This window comes from Pantherophis guttatus, chromosome 1 (genome assembly GCF_059756535.1).
Source record: "Pantherophis guttatus breed Tessera chromosome 1, ASM5975653v1, whole genome shotgun sequence".
In the NCBI taxonomy this organism is placed as follows: Eukaryota; Metazoa; Chordata; class Lepidosauria; order Squamata; family Colubridae; genus Pantherophis; species Pantherophis guttatus.
In genome coordinates, this window is record NC_142063.1 from 152,419,080 (window position 1) to 152,442,856 (window position 23,777).

General features: G+C 37.1%; 1 protein-coding gene across 2 annotated transcripts in view; it reads left to right on the plus strand.

Annotated features, from left to right (window-relative positions):
- Positions 1-21,527, plus strand: part of UBR3 (ubiquitin protein ligase E3 component n-recognin 3) — a 123,933-nt gene extending 102,406 nt beyond the window's left edge. For both annotated transcript variants that reach the window (XM_034427145.3, XM_034427154.3), the window contains exons 31-39: positions 3,038-3,143; positions 5,537-5,637; positions 8,168-8,292; positions 11,773-11,880; positions 12,019-12,144; positions 12,222-12,398; positions 17,913-18,122; positions 18,561-18,700; positions 19,065-21,527. In XM_034427145.3, coding sequence (XP_034283036.2) covers positions 3,038-3,143; positions 5,537-5,637; positions 8,168-8,292; positions 11,773-11,880; positions 12,019-12,144; positions 12,222-12,398; positions 17,913-18,122; positions 18,561-18,700; positions 19,065-19,182 — 1,211 coding nt within the window. In that variant the 3' untranslated portion in view covers positions 19,183-21,527. The remainder of the gene's footprint in view (positions 1-3,037; positions 3,144-5,536; positions 5,638-8,167; positions 8,293-11,772; positions 11,881-12,018; positions 12,145-12,221; positions 12,399-17,912; positions 18,123-18,560; positions 18,701-19,064) is intronic.
- Positions 21,528-23,777: the final 2,250 nt, after the last annotated feature.

A 23,777-nucleotide genomic window follows, 5' to 3' on the forward strand; every position in this document is an offset into this window, starting at 1 on the left:
GTTCCAATGTCATCAGTGCCTACAATTATTTGGCAAACCAAGAAGTTAATTACAGCCTTCAAGCTCTACATGAAGCAGCTGACTTCAGCATGAGCCAGTTTTGGCCTCCCAAGTGTCTATGAATAATTGTCTATTTGTAGAAAATAAATTAATTCCTTCTGTGATTTATATTTACATGTGGCATTTTTAAGAGCCTCTACAAGTGGTAGGGACAGAAGGCTAGAAACAGGGGTAATAAATAAAGAGAAAGTAGAAATAAGTTTTTTGGGTGGGACAAAAAAAAATTGAGAGCTTCTATACTGATACCAACTAAAAATACTTTGCACTATTTTGAAAGAAACAGTTAGTAAAATGCATATGGACCCTTAGCTGGAATATATTAAAATTGAATCAAAATATACAGATAATCCCCAATTTACAGCCACAATTGAGCTCAGAATTTATGTTGGTAAGTGAGAAATTTGTTAAGTGAGCTTTCTCCCATTTTATGACTTTTTAAACCACATTTGTTAAGTGAATCACTGCAGTTGTTAAATTACTAATACGCTTAAGTGAAACCTCATTGACATGGCTTGTCAGAAGGTCACAAAAAATGATCACATGACCTCAGGCCACTGCAACTGTCATAGATATGAACCAGTTGTCAAGCATCCGAATGTAAATCCTGTGACCATGAGAATGCCACAATGGTCATAAAGTCCTAACTCACGTCAAACTAAACAAACTACCCGTGCATGGGAATATGGGGGGAAAAATTTGAAAAAGCTTCATGGGATTCCCATTTATGTAGTATTGTATTTTTCGAAGTATAAGACACTCCAGAGTTTAAGACACATATTAGTTTTTGTGGAGGAAAACAAGAAAAAAAAATTTCTGCCTCTACCTACCAGTATCCATTGGTATTCATCTGGCTAGCGTCCTTGCAGGAAACAGCAAACAGCCTGGTCAGCTTCAGCACATTATCGCAGCCTAATTCAGCATGACCAGCTGACTGGCGGTTGGATCAGCCTCCCAGAATACCGCAAATCAGCTGTTCCAGGCTGCGGGGATCGCCACAGCCACCTATGCGCATCGCCTTTTCAGCCTCCACGTGTCGCATTTTTGGCTTCCGCACGCTCTGTTTTAGACCCGTTCCAGGCTGCCAGGATCCGCACAGCACATTGCCGCCTCTGTGTGTCATATTTTTGGCCTCGCTGCCGATCCTGCCACCTGGAGCCAGCTGAAAATGCAACACGCGGAGGCCAAAAACGGGGTGCAGAGGGCAAAAATGCAACATGCGGAGGCCAAAAATGCAACACGCGGAGGCCGAAAATGGACATGCGGAGACAGAAAATGTGATGCGCAGAGGCCGAAAACGTGACACGTGGAGGTGGCAATTGGTAGCCATGTGCTGTGGCAATCCCAGCAGCCTGGAATGGGTCTAAAATGGAGCATGCTGAGCCCGAAAACACAATGTGTGGAGGCTGAAAACAGGGTGGGGGCCGGTGGGTGGGTGGGGCTTCAGCAACATTCGGTGTATAAGACAGACATTTCCACCCACTTTTTTGGGGGTGGGGAGTTCATCTTATACTCCGAAAACTAGAGTAATTCTGATCTGTAGATCCAAACAAAAATTAAACCTCAAGTATCCTGTTTCATTTAGCTCCTCTTGAACTTCTTTATTCTGAAGAGGGAATAAAATGGGGGCTTTTTATGGGCACAGCTGGACTACATTCTACTGTAGATGTCAGAATAAATAGCCAAGAGGATTTTGCCTGATCTGTTTGTACATCCATCCGTCAGTATGTAGCAGAAGCATGGCTAATAATGATTCGGCTTTTTATGGATGTATAACTAAGTGCAGTACAAACATTGAATTTTTAAACAGCCTTGACATTACAATCAGTTATATTATAATATAAACTAAGTGTGTAAACTGAAATGTCTGTGGCATGTATATTAACTTGGAATATATGAAGAATCAGATAAAAATATATTTTATTTATTATTTATTTATTTATTTATTTATTTATTTATTTATTATATTTCTATACCGCCTTTCTCCCGTAGGACTCAAGGCGATGAACAGTCAAGAAAAATATAGACACACAAACATCATAAAATTGCTAATTAAAATTATTACTTAGTTTGGTCAATTAAATAAAACCCAGAATTAGATAACATTTAAAAAAATCATTCACATGTTCGTATGTTTGAATGATATTGAATGACTGATTTTGAAGCAATTTTGCAAAAAGAAAGCATGGCCCTCCCGAGCTCTGTTTTCACTGGCAGAGGATTGCAGGAGGCCATGGCAGCCGAAAACGGAGCTCGGGAGCCAGTATTTGCTGGCAGAGCGCTTGGGCCATCACAGGTGCCCTCGACAGGAGTGATGTCGAGCTGGCCACACCCATTCTGGCCATGCCCCCCCCCCCCGAGGTAAAACACAACCCTGATGCGGCCCTCAATGAAATTGAGTTTGACACCCCTGGCCTAGAGGAAGATTACATAAAAAAAATAAGAGATACCCAAGACTGAGTTCTAAGGAACTCTTGTTATTAATGGGAAAAAATGGAAGCATTCCATGAAACAGAGAACCTCTTGCATAGCAATCTCCAACCTTTCCAGCTTGGCGGATTGGCGGAAGTAGCAGTGGCAGCGGGGGGAGGGAGAGGAGATGGTTTCAAGCGTATGTGCACACCACTTTCCCAAATTCAGCTATGCGCATGCTTGACACCACTTCCGTAGCCTGGTTCCGAACAGGCTGCAGCCCAGCACCGGGCCATGGACCGGGGGATGGGGCCCCCGATCTTGTAAATATATCAGATTGAAACCTCTGAAGTGTTCACCTGTAGCACCAAACAAATTCAATCGTGGCAGAAGTATTTCCTTTTTTTATCTAGGATTGGGATTAATTTTTCAAGTCTAGTTCCATTGAATTATCAGGGTTTAAGGAAGTCGTTTTAAGCAAACAAAAAAATGCTGAATAAACCTTTTCAAAGGGATATAAAATGGAGACATTTCATCTAAAAAACCTCCTTCATTTCTCTTTCTATAGATCAGCTGTTTCATGTTTTGGCTATGCACATGAGACTCTACAGCATTGATTCCGCTTACAATCCATGGAAGAAACTGACACGATTGATAGAGAATGAAGAATTGGAGTAAGTACATAGACATTTTTAATATTCACCTTGTTTTAATCAAGGAAAATTACATAACCCTGTTTTACAATCCTGTTTAGGATAAACTGCCACAACCTCAAGCATTGCATGCAATTTCTGAACTGGTGTCCAAAATCCCCTCAGCATGTCATTATTGCAAAAATTAGTTTTGCATTTTCTTGGCCTTGTGTGCAGGATGCATAAAACAGTAGTACAGCAGTAGCCTTCCAGACTTCAAAAAACACTTATATTAGTCAATATCAGACCTACCCAGTTAGCAATATTGTTTGTGTTCCTTGATTAATTGAAGCATGTTACGTACACCCCTGGAAAAGCATTGGCCAAATGTGTGATGAACTTTATTTCAAAAGTGACTGTGGCTTGTTCGAAAGCTCATTGTTTTATTTTAAAAAAATCTTGAGTTAGCAAAATACAGGAAATCCTTGGAATTTAGAGATCATGTTCTTGTTCTTCAGACAATGGCTGCTCTCTTGCATATTTACATAATGGCCACTATGGTAGGTGTGGCTAGTCACATAATGCACATTTACCAGAAAGAAAATTGGGCAGTTGCTTCCCCCACCTCTTCCAAATCCCCATGGTGTCCCTACCATCCTCCCCTTTACATTTACCTTTTTTTCCTGAGTAGATGAGCATTCTCAATAATTCCTTGAACCTTAGCCTCTATGATCAAGAACATCTATGAGAAGCATGTGAGACTTAAGTCCATTAAATGAGGATGCCCTTATTTAGCATGTGGCATGGCCCTTGAATTGCACCGTACCACCTTCTCATTTTTTTATTTAAGAGTGGCACCATTTCCCTCAGAAAGTCAGAAAAGGCATGGATCTATCATGTATGAAACAGACTTGACACTTGGCTTGAACTTATTTATTATTTCTTTAATATTTATTTATTTCTCACATTTTTTATAAATAACTCAAGATAGTGAACACACATAATACTCCTTTAATCTCCAAGGACTTGGGCTGAGAGAGACAGTGACTAGCCCAAAGTTATTCAGCCAGTCTTCATGCCTAATGCAGGATTAGAACTCGCAGATTCCTGGCTTCTAGCCTGGTGCCTTCTCCACTAAATCAAACTGGCTCTTATTAGTTCAGTGTAGCCATAGTTTATTTATATAGGTTGCATTTGGAAATCTGAGTTAGCAATGCCTTTTTTGTTTAGCCGTGTGCCTTTTTTGTTCAGCTGTGATTCCCAGCAGTGTTATCAATTTCTCTAAATTTGGAATCCATAAGCTCTTAAACCAACTTGGCAAGTTTTTCTTCAATATGTAATAATTGTGGTCTTTTTCCCTGAAAAACATTAGGGCTTTTCCCTCACTAACTGCTTCTATGGGTGTATTGCAAAGCTATATTTATCAACTTGTCTCACAGGCATTGAAGGGATTAGTAGAGTAGATGTTCTATACTGCAAACAGACCTTTAAAGGACAGCTTCCATATCACGATGAAGAAATGGCTTAAGCTTTTAATATATGACAGTGTAGACTTAAGGCTTAATTTACTTTGATGCTTGACATAAACTAAAGAAGCTTATCTAAACTGGCATTTTCTAGAATTTTACTCTTTCACTTCTAGTGAAGGAACTAAATGTATCATTTGTTTTTGTGAAGATCAAGTTCTGTTTGATTGATGAAAATTTAGTAGCCTGTTAAAATATGAAAGAGAAATGAATGTTGCCAATTATTGAGAAGATATAAGTTGGGTTAGTTTTATTTGCAGTACTATAATAGTCATTATTAATGTGTCTATCAGTCCCTATTTAGTATAACTATTTTATAACATCTGTGTTCACATTTACATAATTATCCACAAGTTTTTTTAAGTTCGGGAAGTTAGAATGTCAATTGGACTTTCATATAACCATGAATTGAATTTTTTATTGAATGTTTTTTACAGCAACTTTGGTGAATCAGCAGGGAAGCCATTTTATAAGCTAAGCAAAGCTTTGCTTGTACAATTCGCTTCATGTGTTTGTTTTTGCTTCGATTTGCTTCACATGTCCAATTTTCTTTCTATAATAACCCCCCTCAAAGTACTTATATTGTGCTTTGTTTTGAATCTGCATTCATCTATTGCCAATTCATTCTTTTGAGCCTATCTTTTCTTGTTTTATCACACAAAGTTCTTGAATAACACTTTCCCACTTTCAAATTTAATTTTGTTTCTTCACAAAGAAACAAAAGGTTTTGATTATCTAGGATTAGATAATCAAGATGAAATAAATTCTGTCTCAGTCCAAATATTTGCAATTTTACTTTTAAATTATGTTGTTCTATTTGATACTTAGAATCAAATAACAATGGATTGAGAAATGTATTTAAGTCTGGAGAAAATTAATGTGGCTTTTAACTGCATATATTTTTGTCAGGATGTCCAGCGAGGATCAGCCAGAAGTTCCAGTGCTTTATAAGGATGTCCCATCTCTTTTGCTCATCCAGATCTTAACCATGCCTCAGCCACTGCGCAAAGGTACATTACCAAAGTTACATAAATAATAGACAGAGGGCAGTAAGTTCTCTCTCTCTCTTGCGATTTTTGAGAATTGCAGCAAATCAATCTTATTTGCTTGGTATGCTTTAGGAATGACTTTACCTTATCTCTAGAAGTTGGCAGCAGGCAGAATTTTTGTTGTGACTTTGGCAGCCATATCTGGAAGTCTTGTCTTCTGAGCTTTATCAAATAATAATGGAGGGAGACCACAAGGCCCAAAAATTCCTTTAAATTCTTTGAGTTGCAGGAGCATGGAAAGGTTTTTCCTCTTTGACCTTCCTTCATTTGCTTGCTGAAGAAAAGTATTGACTATTTCACATTGAATTGTGATTGCTGGAGAGTGGAGAGGGATGAATGTTTTTATTATGCAAACCAGCATTTTTGGCACAGTGGTAACTGCTACAATACAGTATTTGTAATGGTTGTTGCATGTACATATATTCAAGCATTTTATTGGAGTCTGAAGGAAGCAGGAATTATTTATTACTGCATATTTTGAAAGCTTTTAATTTTATGATTTTGAAAAGGCTGACCTAATTTCTTTTGCACAACTGTATTACAGGATAAATTCTGTTATTTTTTTACAGCATAAATGAACATTTCACTTTTTATAGGGTCAATTGACAGGCTGTTGGCTTTACTCTTGTGATTTTTTTTATACCTCAGCTGAGTTTTTTTAAAGGCATAATCAGCTGTGCAAGAATTCTTTTTCTCTATGAATAAATGGAAATGAGACTTGTCTAAAGTTAAAAAATAAAGCCTTAAGGAGGCAGATGATAGATACTTTAAGAGCACATCAAAATTCTGATTTTTTAAAAAATAACAATTATACCAATATTTAAAAATCTGTTCAGTGTAGAGGAGCTTTTTCATTGCTGTTTTTTTAACTTTGGTTTGCAATTCTCATGAATTTTAAAAACACACGAAGGGCAGCAGGTAAACTGTTTTTAGGGCTGTCTAGAATGAGCAGTTAAGAGTAAGGCTAATGAAAGGTTTTCTCTCAGTGCTATGGCACCTGCAGAGTAGAGGAATCTGGTTTGGGATTATGGGAGAAACATAATCCCAAATCCCCTTCCCTCCATCCAGTTCCATTCATAAGTGCATCTCCTTGCAACTACTGTAGCTTTTGTGTGTCTGTCTGTACACACACATGCTCAGAGAGACACACACACACAGAGAGTCATACACTCATACATTTAGCATATCTGTGTATAGACAGGCTGCATCCTATTTAATCTAGCTCTTATTTAGATCTGTTCATGGCAGTGAATCTTTTGATTCTTACTACCTTCTAATGTAGTGGTATGGTGTGTTCAGCTGCCTGGAAACAAAACAGGTCAATAAGGTAAAGATAGTTACATGATAGGAAGAAAACCTCAAATTGGGCAATTTGAGAAATAAGAAAAAGTTAAGGTTGTGTGGAAGCTTGTTCCTAAATTCTACATCTCAGTAGGAGATGTAGAACTTGGGAAGAAGAACTCTAGAATACAGTATTGAAGGCATGGATGGAGAACACCTATTCCTTCTGATGATGCATAACTATAACTTCATTTGTTTTGACCAGCATGGCTGATGATTAATGATATCACGGTTATAGTTCAGCAAATTAGAAGCACAAATACTTTTTTTTAAAGTAAGCTCGTTTAGCACAGATCAGCATTATGCCATGGACTATTTGTGGAAGGAAGGCCAATCCTATTTAATTTAAATTATGAGAAACATAGCATAGAATAATGATAATCATAAAATGTGCTGTAATGTCACTCAGTATTAGCAAGCACCTTTTTTCAGTTCTGGCTACAGTTGTTTCAAGAAACATGTTAAATTTTAAAAAATTGTATAGTAACTTTCAAAACAATCTGGATTTTGTGAATATCTAGAAGACAAATTCTGAAAGTTGATGGTTAGTTTTCTTGGATTATCATGGAACTATATAATTATATCTTTCTTCACATTACTAAGCTTAGGTGTTTTTGAGAGATAGACAACAAAAAACTACACTTTTTTGGTAGATCGATTATCATTGAAATAACTCTAATTAAACAGTTTATTCATTGTGCTGCCTGTTATGAGAACTTTTGGTCTAGTCTACCATTCTTGATTATTAGGGACAAGATCTCATTATTATGATCAGATAATTAATATTTAAGATTAGTTTATTTAAAAGGCAATGATAACTTTTTTAAACATGGTTTTGGCAAAAGTTCTGAAATTTGTTAAATTATTCAGACAGCACAAGAACAATTGCCTCATTCAGTTTACTCACATGACTTGCAAATTAAACAAAAATGAATAGTACAGACTAGCGAGATAACATACTAAAATTTATAACATGAACTAACAATGATAAAACATTGATTTAAACCAGCAAGCTTAAAATTAGAATGGTTGTCTCAGCAGTATAATTGTCTTGATACTTGCAGATTTATAGACTGAATTAGGGACCATATTTTAATATATAAAAATGTGAGGCCTGAGGATGTCTAATGATATTTTTGTATTGTTACAGAACACTTTGTCTGTATCATAAAAGTGCTTTTCACATTGTTGTACATACAAGCTCTAGTTGCACTTTCTGTGAAATGCAGCCCTGAGGACAAGATGGCTTGGATGAATTCAGAAGCTCTGAAAAAGGTTGGTGTATTTAATAAAAATCTGAAGAAGGCTGATAAGGAGGTAGTTCAGTGGTGGGTTTCTACCGGTTCGCCCCGGTTCGGGTGAACCGGTAGCGGTGGTGACAGGAGGCTCTGCCCACTCACCCACCCAGATGTCATCACAGACACTCTGTGCTTGCGCAGAAGGTTTTGCGCATGCACAGAAGCACCATGTGCTTGCTTTGCTCACACGCACACGCACACTCACAGTTCCGAACTGGTAGCGAAGGTAAATGAAACCCACTACTGAGGTAGTTGTCTCTTAGTTAAGCGCCAGTCGAATGTTTTTGTTGGAATGTAGCTGTAGGAGTTTGCAGTACTTTACACTTTAAGCCTGTCTTGATTAGTCTCGGAGTGTTTGGGTTGAATGAAAAGCAGGCTCCCATCTCAAATGTCTTGCAACTTGTGCCCCATGACCCATGTCTGTGCTGAAGCATAGACCTGTAAAGACTATGATGCCTTCCTTTTGTTCATATAGAAGAGAAGAATTGCAGTTAGAATTGCAGTCAGAAAGATGGGTGTAGGTCTATTAGTTTCTGACATAGGAAAATAGAAGGCTACCCTACTGTAGCAGTGCTGAGAAACAGTGATGTTCAGAAGCAATAAATCATGTAACACTTCATTGCACAACTATTAATGCAACATCACAGCATTACTGCCATTTTTATTTCAAAATGTACACATTATAGGAGTCAATAGTCAATCAATCAATCAATCAATCAATTTCTTTAGCCACCCATCTCAACCAAGTTACTCTGGGTGTAAAAGTTTAACAAAGTTTGACCTCTTCACCCACTGTAATGAATAAATTCTGCAAATGTAATTGGAATGGTACTACTATAGCTGTATACTGGAGACAGGCCAGCTTTTTAGTCTTTCACATAATAGTCTGTTGTTCTTAGTAGAAAATAAAGGGGATAGATTTGATTTATCTGAATGTGTATTTAAAATACCTGCTGCCTAGAATTAAATAGATTATTGTATGAAAATATGGTGTATGGTGTAGCTGATTATTTTTTATATTGCTGTTCAAAGAGTCATGTCCAACTCTTTGTGATCCCATGGACCTCAGCACACTAGGCCCCTCTACCCTCCACTGCCTCCTGGACTGCCCCTGCCTCCACTTGTTTGCCCAAACTGTGATTGCAGTACAGAAATGTCCCCCTGCTCCCCTCAAAGCAAGGCCAGATAGATTAACACTTCTGAAATATTTTAAGAGTTTATCTATGATAGTTTTAAAAAATACTTAAACCTTTTTAATTGTTATATTGTTTAAAAAAAAATCTAAAGCAATATTTACAGAACCTTATATCCAGAAAGCCCTTTAAAGTGTTTTTAAGTGTTTTTTGTCTGGATGATGACTAATATGCTTTGGGGGATTAGCTGTTGACTGAACAGTCTGTCTGATTGGGCAGAAATAACAGTAGGTGATAAGTATTGAAGCCCTTTGAAATAAACCAAAGTAGCTACATTACTTATTTTATCCTGGCCATTGTGCTACTATTAGAATTTTTAACAAAAGTTCAACTTTGAATAGTAAACTTTGATGCAAGATGCCTGATTGCCTCCACATGGGTTCTATCCATAGCAGCATAACATCAGTAACCATAATTGCATACAGAAAGCATTCAGGAGTGGCTTAGGGGCAACTCTGTGAATGTCCTAGACATTCCCAGAGTCAGAGCCCAGCCAGAGCTCTGAGTTGAACCCTATTGAATATCTCTGGAGGGACTTAAAAATAGCTGTCCACCAACAATCACCATCCAACCTGATTGAGCTTGAGAGAATTTGCAAGGAAGAATGGCAGAAAATGCCCGAATCCAGGAATGCAAAGTTTGTTGCGTAACATCCAAAAAGACTTGAGAGTGTAATTGATGCCAAAGGTGCTCCAAACAAAGTACTGAGCGAAGGGTCTGAATATGTTATATTTCAGTTTTTTCTTTTTAATAAATTTACAGATATTTCTAAAATTCTGTTTTCACTTTGTCATTATGAGGTACTGAGTGTAGATTAATGACAAAAAATGAATTTCAACAACTGTAGAATGAGGCTGCAGCATAACAAAATTGACAAAATACTTTATGAATGCTTTCTGAATGCACTATATTCTTTGTTTGTCATTCCCAACCAAATTGTCTTCAAACCATGCTTCAAGAAGGGAATTCTGAGTAAGATAGATTGTGTTTTTCACCCTCAATAGAACATTCCAGAATATTGAAACTCAACACGAAGTAGGAGTGATTAGTTAGTGTATGGCAACCATTTCCTCCTCTGGGATTCTTGTGTGAATTCAATCATTTTTTGTTGCATGTTTGGATTCATAGACATTGACAAATAAATGTTGCAGACATGCCACGTCAGATGTTGCCACTTAACTTCTACTCACAACTCAGCTTTTGAAATATCCAAATATCCAAATAACCTTTTAAAAATACTACCCTAATGTAATATGCAGGTTGATGGAATAGAGGCTTCAAGCTTTTTTTCTGGTTTTTTATTGACTCTGTCCTCCTGTTTTACATGTCAAGATGCATTTATCCTAGTGCTGACATTACATGGATGCAGATGATTGCTCCAAACTCTCAAAATGCCCCCACTACCTTCACTTCACTTCACTTCCATCCATCCATCCTGATTTTAGTCTATTAGAGCTATCTGTAATATTTTTCAGTAAATTAGTAAGCTGTAGAGCAGGGCTGTCAAACTCACAGCCCGCGAGCCAGATGCATCACATGCTGGCCACAACCACGCCCAGTTTAGCGAAGGGGGGGAAAGTCACGTACGTCATGTGATGCCGCCGTGACGACGTGAGTTTGACACCCCTGCTGTAGAGTAAGTTATGAACCTTGGTTGTATTATTCATGCCACAGGCAAACAGTAAGAACAGTAGCGCAGTTTGAATATATTTTGGCCAGTCTGCCTCAAGCAGAGTGAAAGAGTGGTTTTATCCCAAGCCTGCTGGTGCTACTCTATGCAAGGTGATCTCTCTAATCTTGACACTATTTACCAGGTCGTTATGCTTCTTACCACCCAAGAAGTACATGCAAATGTTCTGACCTACAATCAGAACATTGCTTCCCAATGAAATAAAAATAGATTCCACGTTTGAAGTTGGTTTATTCTTTTTTGTACATTTGAATAAACAAGTCTCCATTGACTTGTCTGTAAGACATCCTGCTGTAGAAAATTAGGATGTACAGCCCTCTCTCCCGCCCAATTTATTATCCAGTCTAGAGCATTATGACTGCTTTGATGTATAAACACTTGATTTCTCTTGTAGGATCCATTTTTACATATGCAGAAGATTTGCATTCCCTACTGAAGGGAATACCAGAACCTTTCTTGGTGGGATTATTTATTAATGCATTGAAATGTTTATCTCGGTTTGAGACTCCTTTGTGGGGATGACTGCATTTATTTATTTTTCCTCATTTGATGGTGAATTTCTTTTTAATTACAGAACGTGATCAATGCAAAAAAGTCTTGTCAGGTGTTACTCAGCCATGTGATCAGTGAACTTTTCAAAGGGAAGGTTTATGAACAAGAACAAGAGGAAACTGAAGATATGGTATAGTACATGTATATTGTTTAGTCAAGCTTTTTTAGTGCCAACTATATCTGGTTATGAAATTGCAGGCGGGTTTGTCAGTTCAACAGCTAAATAGTTAGAATAAAATCACTGTTTTGTTTGTTTCTTTTAATTTAGGATAGCTCCAGTGCTTGGTGCTCACACTCCATAGAGACTTACTTGCAGCAATTCTGCCTGCCTTTCCTCAGGATAACCAGTCTTCTTCAGCATCACCTCTTTGGAGGGGAGCTACCCAGCTGCCAGGTATTAAGAAATGTTATTTCCTTTGGAATATATCTCATCTAGCTCTTTCCCTTTTGATTGTTTTGTTTCTTTAATAGGACGATGAAGAATTTACTGTTCTTGCCAATTGCCTGGGTTTGCTACCATCTTCTTTTCAATCGTCGGAGTTTCCTAGTGCCTCTTGCCTTGACTGGCCTGTGTCAGCCTTTGGCATTATATCCCAGTGGTGTTCAGAACTGGTCTCATTTGCTAACAAGCATCCAACCCAAGTCAAGGTAAGTAAACAATTTTTCAGATTTTCATCAGGAGAAGCCTTGGTAGCATCTTTTTTGACTGCGTCACACTTCATCAGTCGTTTCAGATATCGAAACTCACGAAAGCTCATGGCTTTTAATAAAATGTGTTAGTCAGAAAAAGTGCTACTAGACTCCTTCTGATATTTTACCACCATAGATTGGCAGGGCTCTCCTTTTACAGAGCCCACAATGGGAAATATCAGGATTTAATGTAATTCTTATAAAGTGGGTTAATGTAGTACTAGTTACATGTATACTGAATGACCTTTTTTTTTTAAACAAGTCAATATTTGCTTTGAATGTGCTGCAGTGCCACACTTGTTTTCAACTATGGTTATTTCATTGAGGATTACACACAATAGATGCGTAAAGCAAAAGAGAAAAATTAAGTTAACATAACAAAGTATTTTTTGGGAAGAAAAAGTCATCTTTAAAAAAAAAAACATTTACAAACCACAAAGAGATTTAAGTTGGGTTGAGTGAAAAGACAAAGCAATGGGAATCTTAATTTCTGAGAAGAGCCCCATGAATGTCTCTGAAAACCCAAAGCAGGGACTGAGCTGGAAGAATTTGACCTCAAATGACCTCGTCATCCAGATGGTCGTTCCAGTCTGGGTCATTTCTTCCTTTATCTATAGAAACATACTTGAAAATGTTTTATCTTTTTTTTTTTAATTGAAAAAGTTTTTCAAATACAAATTTTTCCCCCTTCCCCCCCCTCCTCCCTAACCCCCCCTCGCCCTTCCCTCCCCCTGTGGCTTCTTCAAAGTACAACCCAAATTCATAACAGATTATATAATACTTTACCATCCCCTTGCTCCATCCCCCATATGCTGACCCTTTCTTTCTAATAATATTATTATATCCCCCTTATACTATACATTTCGAAATAACATTCTACTATAACATTATATAATAACTCCTAATTTAGCATAGTAATATTATTATATCCCCCAATTTAACAATTTTTACTCATGATCTACTCTTTTACTCCTCCCCCATACATGTATCTCTTAAATCAAATCTTTTTTGTATATTGATATGACATTTCAAAGCAACCTTCCACTGTAAAACTATATAATAAATCCTAATTTAACATTTATTCAACTCATAGTCTGCCCATTTCCTCCACCCCCATAGATATATCTCTTAACTCAAATCTTTTACATATATTCATATCTAAACATAATAGATATATTAATATAACATAATATCCCTTTTCTTCAACTAAACCATCAATAAGCTAACCTATCTCCACCCACATTCCTACAGAACTACCATACATAATAGTTCTTGATCTCTTTATTCTTCTGCCCACACCACTAAGAAGTATTCCCTTATATAAATAAAATCCTCATATGACTTTAAACTTGTAATCCATATAATATCTTCTGTAGTGTCTTTCAGCTGGATTGTTAACTCCATCACCCATATTAGGGTAACATCACATCCTAATTCCAACAGTATGTTCGGTATCTTCAATTACCATCTGCCCCCATCAACAATAGATGTCTTGATATATAAAAAACAACCACCCGAGTGACTTTATATTTGTATTCCATATAGTGTCTATAGTAGTGTCTTTCATCTAAATTATTAATTCCAACCACCGTAATAGGGTAACAGCCAAATCTTCTGCGTGCCCCAATCCCATAACTCTCTTGCCTTGTAGCTCAACATAAACGTAATACATTTATCAAAGAATCCAAAATAGATAATTCCAATCCATTCAGTTTAAGGCCCTTTTCACATCCCAAAAGTACAGCACTGCAGAGTTCTGTCACTGTCCTCAGGATAATATAAATCAATACTTTGCCTCAGCTATCTTTTCATATATTCAATCATCTCTTAGATAACTGGCATTGCACTGTTGTTTAGTTTAAAAGTTTTTTGTTTTTGTAAGACCTGCTTCTTCTTTTCTTGACTTTTTGTGGGTTAGATCTCCATCCTGATTTCCTTTCTATAAATTGTATATCAACTATTTGGTTTTCATGCTGATCTATAACTTGATCTTATTGGTTTTGCTTTTGTGGCTTAAGTCTCCATTCTAGTTTCTTTTCTTTAAGTTGTATATCAACTGATTGATTTCTATGCTGGTCTGTAACTTGATGAATCATCACATTAGAATCCAAAGCCGCCTCTCTTGTATTTATAAATAGTCCAACTGTAACCTCTGAAGGAGAATCCAGAAGCTGCTCATCTACAAAGTCCTCTGTAACTTGTTGTTTTTCCATTACTTCCATCTCTTTCTGCTTATCCTGAATTTCTATCTCTTGTTGATTTTGCTTTTCTTTATTCCACTCATGTATTATACATGAAGAAGTTGAACCCATTTTAAGAACCTTATAGTAAAATTCTTCCGCTTTTTCAACAGAGTTTAGTTGATATCTTTCTCCTTGATATCTCAATATTATGCCAACTGGGACATCCCACCTGAATGAGATGTTTTGTTTGTTTAGCTCAGTCACCAAAAATCCAAATTTCTTTCTATCTTTTAATATCTTGGGCGGCAACTCTTTATATATCCAGATCTTTCTTCCATACAATTGTAGAGTAGAATTAAAAGATTTTTGCACAATATCATTTCTTATTTCTTTTTCTGTAAAATAAATCACCACATCTCTAGGCAATTGCCTTTGCTTTGCAATCCAAGAATTTACTCTATAGGCCTTGTCGATCTTACAAGATACCTCCTCTGGATGAATCTTTAAAATCCCAGCCAAAACTTCAGCAGATATTTTTCTTAAATCATCTCTATTGTTTTCCTGTAACCCTCTCATTCTAACCGCAAATTCTGTGAGCCTGTATTGCATCATTGTAACTTCTCTTTCAATCCCTTGTTTTATATTTTCTGTATTATAAGTCTCGTGATCAGCTTCCTTTTTAGACTTTACTTCAGAGCTATTGTCTTGAATATTTATCAATTCATTTTCCATTCTTTGTATTTTGTTGTTCAAATTATAAATCTTATCATCAACTTCCTCCATTTTAGACTCTAATAACTTGATATTTGTATCCATCTTTATAACTATTTCTGAAAAAGCATTAGTCACTGTTACAATCTTTCTTTGTAGGTTATCATACTTTAATTGTATGAATTCTTTAATTTCCGGCTTGAATTTTTCAAAATTCTGGTTCACAATCTCGTCATGTCTTGCCATTTCCTTCAAAACAAATTCTTTTAAATTAAAACCATCCTTCTGAGTCCGTAAACTCGAAACTTGCTCACATAATTGTAAATGGGGGAAAAAAAACCCCCGCTGCTTGTTTGTCTGGCTTTGTTAATTTTAACGCCATCCTGCCACACAGACAAACTCTTTTTGAAGAAAGAGGACTTCTCTCCAACAAGATCAATATCAGATCTCCAAGAAAAAAAAAAAGAAACTTAGAATAGAAATTTTTTCTTTTCTCTATTCTAGCCAGCACTGTTTGCTCCGCTACTTTGTAACTTGTTACGGAAGGACTTTCACTTTCGGCTACTTCTCAAGCCTCAGCAGTCGCCATTTTAAGCTTTTTTTCCTTCGCTTAGAAACGCTTATAAAATCATTAAAAATACTTGCAAATTAGGGTCCCAAGTCCAGATCTCATCCTCTTTAATTAAGCAATCTGTTGTTTTCATTGAAAGGCTTGATCTCGTCGCCTGGCTCTGCAACAGGCAGAGGTCTCCCGAAGCCCGGAGTAGTGGCAAGGGAAATAGGGAGCCTCATCCTGCTTCGTCCCCAAGAGTAAAGGAAAAACTCTGGGGACTTCGCAGAGGGTTCTACCTACCCTTGCCTGCTCTATCTCACATTTCCTTATGGAAATGGAGTTTTTCGAGCCGCCTTTCAGATGTAAAGGCGGCTCTTTACGAGCGACGGGGCTGGCGGTCTCAAAGGACCGTCTGGTGGCGATGGAAATCAAACCGGAAGCCCGAACATGTTTTATCTTGACAAAGTCAAACAGATGCTAACTTATTTTCACAAGGAAACAATTACAGTACATATTCAGAGCACATAAAGATATTATTTAACTTTCTTTTTAAAAAAAAATATTTATTTTTTTACAAAAGTTTTTTATTTTTATTTCTCATAAAACGTATATAAATGTACAATCTCTTTAATCACTCTTATCACACATATTATCTTTTGGTTTCCATATTGGTTCATTCTTCATCTTAAAACTTTAAAATATATTCGCAGTTGCTCTTCTACCATTCCATATCTCCCTTCTTCCACAACAACCATTCCTCTCCTTTTGCCCTCTTACCCTTCCCTCACTTCTTCTATTCTTTTCAACTTTCTTTTTTCTTCCTCTCCTTCCCCTCCTCTCCTTCCCCTTCCTTTCCCCCACTCCTCCCCTCTTCCTTCCTTTCTAACTTTCTCTCCTACTCTTATTTCCCCTCCCTTTCTTCCACTCCTTTCCCCTTTCTTCTCTCTCTCTTTTCCTCCCTTCTCCTCTCTCCTTCCTACCTGTCCCTCTACTCCTCTCTCCCTTCCCTCTCCATTGTGTTCATTTTCAATTCAATATTTTGTCAAGATGGTATATTTTAAATTTATATTTACCCACATTTTCCTTTCAATTTCTTTTCTATTTTGTTGGTTAGACATATATCATCCTTAACGTACATTATATAGTACCTCTTTTTTCATTTTCCCCCTCCTTCCCCCTTTTTCAATTACTCAGGTGTCATCTGGATTTCTATTTTTTTTTGTCTTTTCTCTCATTTATTTTTATTCATATTCCTTTTCTAGCCAATCATAAAAACGTCCCCATTTCTTGAAGTACACCGATTCCTCTTTATCTTTTATTCCTAATGTTAATCTGTTCATTTCTGCACATTCTAAAATTTTCTTTATTATCTCTCCTTCTAATGGGATTTTTTCTGCTTTCCAGTTTTGTGCAAATACTATTCTAGCCGGTGTTATATGTATAATCAAATATGTATCTTCTTTGCAATATTTCTCCGGTAAAATTCTCAATAAAAATGTCCCTAGTCTTAACTCTATACACCGGTGTAGCATTCCTGGGTAAATATAAATTAAAAATATACCATCTTGACAAAATATTGAATGTTTGTATTTTAACCCAATAATTCTTTGCTTCCTTATACCACATATGTCCACTACATATGATAATATGATCCTGGCAACTGATAACATTTCCAACATTTTTTTGTGTTTTTAATAGACTGTACACCGCCCTGAGTCCTTCAGGAGAAGGGTGGTATAGAAATAAAATAAAATAATAATAATAATAATAATAATAATAATAATAATAATAATAATAATAATTATTATTATTATTATTATTATTATTATTATTATTATTATTATTATTATTTAGTTGATTTGTCTTTAAACATTTTTGCTAACCTTTCTGGTGGCATATGCCATCTATAAAACATTTTATATAAATTTTCTTTATATGCTGTTGCCATTATTAATTTATAATTCCTTCCTCATAGTTGTTGCCATTTCTCTAATTCAATCTTATAGCCAAATATTTCTTTTTCAGGTCTTACTTTTACAAAAACCTACCTGGGACTTACCACACCTCCTGCAATTGCCTGAAAATTATAATACTGTTTTTCAGTACTATCACAGAAAGAGTTGTTTCATCTGTTCCAAAGTTCCCAAAGATCCTGCAGTTTGTTTAGTTTGTGGTGCTTTTGTGTGTTTGAAAGGACTGTGCTGCAAACGGCAGAGCTTCTGTGAATGTGTCTTGGTAAGAGACTCTTAAAGTTATTGTTCTGTTGCCAAACAATACTTTAGAAAGGAAAATACTTTTAATAATTAGCATTAGATGAATTGCTTCTTTCAATCAAGCAATTATTGGAAAGAATGAAAAACAAATATTTTTTTGGTAAATCTGGTTCCCAATTGCTAAAAGTCTAAAAGACAGTTTGTTGGAATCAGTTTCTCTTTTAATGCTAAATAACGTGCATGCTTGCCTATGATAATAAGGCAGATTTTGGCTCATAAATATGTTCATAGTTTAAGTCAGAAGAGCTGTTCTACAGATGCAGAAGAGGCAAGGATAAGATTGTTCTGAGATGATGCAGTTTTATTCATTAAAGCAAAATATTTTCCTCTTCATTGTAATTGCCCTCACGATAAATGCCATCTCTTTTTTTTTTTTTTCTGCTCTGTAATAAAATTTCAGCACTCGCAAAATTGTGGAGCTGGAACGGGTATCTTTCTTTTGATCAATGCATCTGTAATCATCATAATTCGTGGTCATCGGTTTTGCCTTTGGGGCTCTGTTTACCTGGATGCTCATGGTGAAGAGGACAGAGATCTCAGGTAATTTTATAAAACATGGGTAATAGGCATTTGTGCCTGTATTGGCCAGCTTTTATTTTTAAACAGTTTGTTGTAACAGTTTGGGTCTATTGCTAGATGAAGAGGTATTTGTGTGTGTAAATATCACATCTTCTGGGTAGCACGCAGGTGGGATTCTGTGGTGGCCGGTGGAAAATGGGGTGCGGGCAAAAGTGAAATTGTGCAATAAACCAGCCAACTTGAGACAATGACACCAATAAGAGATAATGAAACATAGCTTGGGTTTCCTTCAGAGCTCCAGACATACATAGTTGGAGGGCGGTGTTTAAAGAAGTATCTTGCATCAGCCTTGCTATTTTTCTTATTTATTTATTTTTCTTTACAGGCGTGGCAAACCACTCTATATATGTAAGGAAAGATACAAAATGCTGGAACAGCAGTGGGTATCACATACTTTTGATCACATCAATAAACGATGGGGGCCACATTACAATGGTTTATAGGTTGCTAACCGTTGTGCTGTCACATCCCCTTTATTACATTTGCCCCTTGATTAGCTTTTGCTTTAAGGGAACGGGAACCCAGTCTTTTTCTTCTCTGGGAAAGCATGAAGCCAGGTCATGAAATGAAGCCCTATATTAATTGGGTGCTGGTAATTTAAAAACACAAAATAATTAGTTCTCCTGATTTGATATGGAATCTAAATTAATTTTATAGTTGTTGCTTTCTAATCCACTAATAAACAAGCACAAATTGTACTTTAAAAATGCCACCAAATGGCCATTGAGTGTTTTATTTTTCCCTGATTGGGGTGGTTTGATTGTGCTGATGAACTGTATATCTGTAGACACCTGCTAAACATGTGGCTCCTTTTTTTCTTTCTCTTTGTGTTTTAAGATTTTGCTCAATATGCATTTGTAAGTATGTAAGAGTTGTAACACTTTCAATTTGTGGAATTGTATAGAAATGTCTAAAAGATTTTTAGAAAATATTTCGTTTATTGCCCGAGAGCTATTGAAATAGTTTCAGGCATTGCTGAAAACCTTATTCATTCTCAGGAATTTCATAGATATACTCCAGAGATTAGTGAAATAGCTGTAAAATAAGTAGTTTACCACTCTGAATATAATACAACGTGTACACAATGTTGTGTCTGACATTTCAGTTAATTTAATTACAAAGAAATCCCAAGACATCTATACAACTGCCTGTGTACATGCAACAAATGGCCAATATGGTCAGACACTGGCCCAACCAAGCATGACCTTCGTCTCATTTCCATTAGCTGACTTTTTCGGGTTGGTAGGATAGGTTGTGGTGCAGGAGAAGGCTTCATGAGTATTTTGCCAGTGGGCTGTTATTAGGAAACTTAATTGAGTTCCAAGCAGCTTGGGGTAAGGCACTGAGTTGCAAGATGGCCGTGCTCAAATGGTTCCTATCTCTCACCATTCCCCCTTTGCATCTCAAATGAAGGATGCTTTGATCTAGAAAGCAGTGGGGCAGTCAAGGCTTCAGAGCAAGGCCATGTTTGGCAGAGTCAGCCCCCCCCCTTTCATTCACCCTCCTAGCCTTTGACTCCCAGATTACACAGAGGAGTCAGTGTTGCACAAATTGATTTAAACACAGTTTGAGAGGATGTGAGCAGGCCGTTGTGTTGTAGAAATTAAGACCAGGGCATTTTGGTTTGGAGGAATTTGAAATCAGCCACAATGGGCATCCTTGCCAAAAATGAAACACACAGGCAGGCAGTACTTTTCAGTGCTGATGTTTCGCTGCCAAAATGCTTTTCTTCTTTCTTGCAGAGTTGACAATTTCAAACAATGCTGTCAGGCTTTTGTGACATTTACATATTTTAAACATAATTTTTTCCTGGGAAAAAAAAGCCTTTACCTGGAAACTATTTTTTAAGAAGTGTTCTTCATTACAAAGCCTTGCATTTGATTGAAAGCTGCTTTCTCTTCAGCTATAGAAAAGCACATGGGCCAGGCTGTGGGATTATTTGTATAAGGATCTTCAAAGCCCTTTCGGTTTTTAGAAAAATATAGCACTTGGCAATATATTTTATCGAAAATTGTGTAGACAAAGACATGAACGCAAATATTGGGAGTATTTCTATAAGTCTGCATATTGTTCCATCATTACTGGGAATTTTTTTTTTTTTTTTGTCTAAAACATGACTTCATTTGTCAGTACATCAGAAGTTCTCCTGGTCCTCCTCTCATCTTTTTGCATTGCTTACCAATGAGAACCAAGCCATTTTATGAGGATAAGACGAAATATCCTGGGCATCTCATGGCATAACACAATGACAGGGCTTCTCCTCTGTATAGTTTGAATCTTCACAAGAGATAATGTTTTCAGAAAATGACTAAAACGTGTTATTTAAAATGGAATGTTTTCGATTGTGTATATGGCTGTGAAGTAAAATTATTCGCCTTAACTTTAAAACCTTGGTATTTCACAATGTTCATTTTGATACTAGTGCATTAAGTCACTGGTCATTTTAAAGACAAAAGACAAGACACGTGTTTGGAATTCCTACTTGAAATATGCCTGCATGCTGCTGAAACAGAAGTTGGATTCCTCCCGTAACTTCTTAAAAATCTGCTTTATTAAACTTCCTTGGAGAGCATAACAGGTCCACGCTAGAACGGCGTGTGTGTGCTGCTGCTTCTGCTGCTGCTGCTGCTGCTGCTGCTGCTATTATTCCTCCAGCGTCCTGGTGAGATAACTTGTATGAATGGAAATCTAAGTACAGTACATTACTGTAGAAACAGAATCGACATGTAAAACTAAAACTATCATAATCAATATTGTAAAATATGTTAATAAAAGTCTACTGTCATTATCTGCGAGTAAAGGCTCCTCTTTTTCTCCTTTTCTTCTCCCCCCCCCCTTTTTTTTTGCATGATAGATTGAAGCAATTCACAGGTTGATCAATTTTAAGATAGTCCCGTCTACATTTCCAGATTTTTTTTTTCCGTTTTCAAATTATGAATTGTAATAAATAAGAGTTGTGTTCATTTGTACCTCAGGGATAATCATTCATTTTATATTATAAGATGAAACGAATGAAGAAAACACTTAAATACCATATCATATACAGCAGGAGTCTCAAACCCTCAGTCTGTGGCCTGGTGCTTCAGAACAGGCCTCTTCGGAACAGGCTGTGGGTGAGTTCATGCGTGTGCGCAGCTACATTTGTGAAAGCGGTGCGCATCCGCAAACCCCACCCCCACCCACCCACCCCTATCTCCACTGGCCTGCTAAACCGGAAAGGTTGAGGAATGCTGATATGCAGTATCAGAAATCAGGATATAATAAATAATATGCACATATTATGTGAAGATGTCAGTGCAGCTCATCAGTGGCCAGTATTCCTCACCTAACCTCAGTTTTTCCTTGCGGATATTCACACCACTCTAGAAAAGCTAGGATGTTAATGGTGTCTTGCAAACCAGCAAACCTACCCATCCCTTGGAGGGTCTGCAGCACTCTGACACCACCAGGATACTATTCCCAGTATTAATCAATTATAATAGACTTTTTCATGGAGTTTTCTAGTATAACGTAAGCTGGAAATTCAGTAATATTGAATAACGATAAATAACTTTCACTTAACTTTTAACAGAACAATGATAAGTCCCTTTTACATTTCGCCCTTACTTTCCCAAAGATTCTTGAGGGGAATTTAATTTTGATCGAGTGAACGTACGAAATGGAAATTCTTTAGACAATAGAGAAGTTTAATATTTTTATTCTTTTCCTTTTCCTAGGAATGTACTGTACTGAATGTACAAATTACTGTTACAATTTGTTTTGGAGGGGTGGTGAAAGTCAGGAAGATGGAATTTTTTTGCAGTATAAAAATTTCAAGTCAGGTGTGATGGTGCAGCCTGAAAGCTCACTCAATATTTACAGTTCGTTTTTTGTTCCTAATAGAAGTGTATTACTCAACTACACTAGCTCTTAGCCGAGCAGTTTCTCTTAAGATCATATAAAACTTATCCAACTATGGTTTTAACAAAATTTTTATGGAGCAATCGTTGAGAATATTCAAAGCTCAGGTTGTAGGTTTTGGCAGGAGGGAGCTAAACAATAAGCTCAGAGAACAGACCCCTGCCAAAACTTATGGAGCAAATACATGCCTTCTGTTTCTAGTTGATGGTGGCACCTCAGCTTTATTTAGAGCATGTCATTTTTGCTGAGAAATAATGCAGTTGCTTGGTTCTAATGAAGGATGCTATATGAACCCCTCCAAACAAGATCCATTCGATAAAATATGCGTATAAGCCATGTTTTAGTGCAAGATGTGAACCCTGTCTCTAAGAATAGGTCTTGATTCCACACACACACACCCCAATTGTCTTCTCCCTCCTCCTCCTCCCAATTTTATGTCACCTCGGCCCTTCCCTTCAGGTGGTGTAAAGGCTAATATATAATCAATGCAGCTTTCTCTTCCTTGAACACTCTGTGGCTAAGCAAGAGCCCCATCGGTCCTCAAAACTGATGTTATGACCAATGTCTCAATGTTCAAGGTGAACTATCCACGCTTCACCGAGGGTCAGCATTTTCTAGGTTGAGATTTGTGTGTGTGTGTGTGTGGGCCCGTGCATGTATTTAAACTGAATGCATACATTGCCTTGCATTGTTGACCAAAAAGAAATCAACATTGCAGGGTAGCAATGGTGGTGGGACTCATCTCTGGGGGGGGGGATCAGTCTGCCTATCGAGATGAGGTGGATCGGTTGCTTTCATGCTCTGGAGGCAATAACTTGGTCCTTAACACCAATAAGACCAAGGAGCTTATGTGGACTATAGAAGGAATAGATCAGACATCCAGCTCTTGCTTATCAATAGAGACTGAGTGGAGCAAGTGGCCAGTTAAGTTTCTGGGTGTTATCATAAAAAAGGACCTGACCTGGGGCACTCACATTGTAGCACTGGTCAAAAGGGCCCAGCAAAGATTATACTACCTGAGACTTCTCAGGAAACAACAACTGAATGAAAAACTGCTGGTTACCTTCTACCGCTGCACCATAGAGAGTATTATAACTTACTGCACCTGTGTATGGTTCGCCAGTTGCACAGTGGCAGA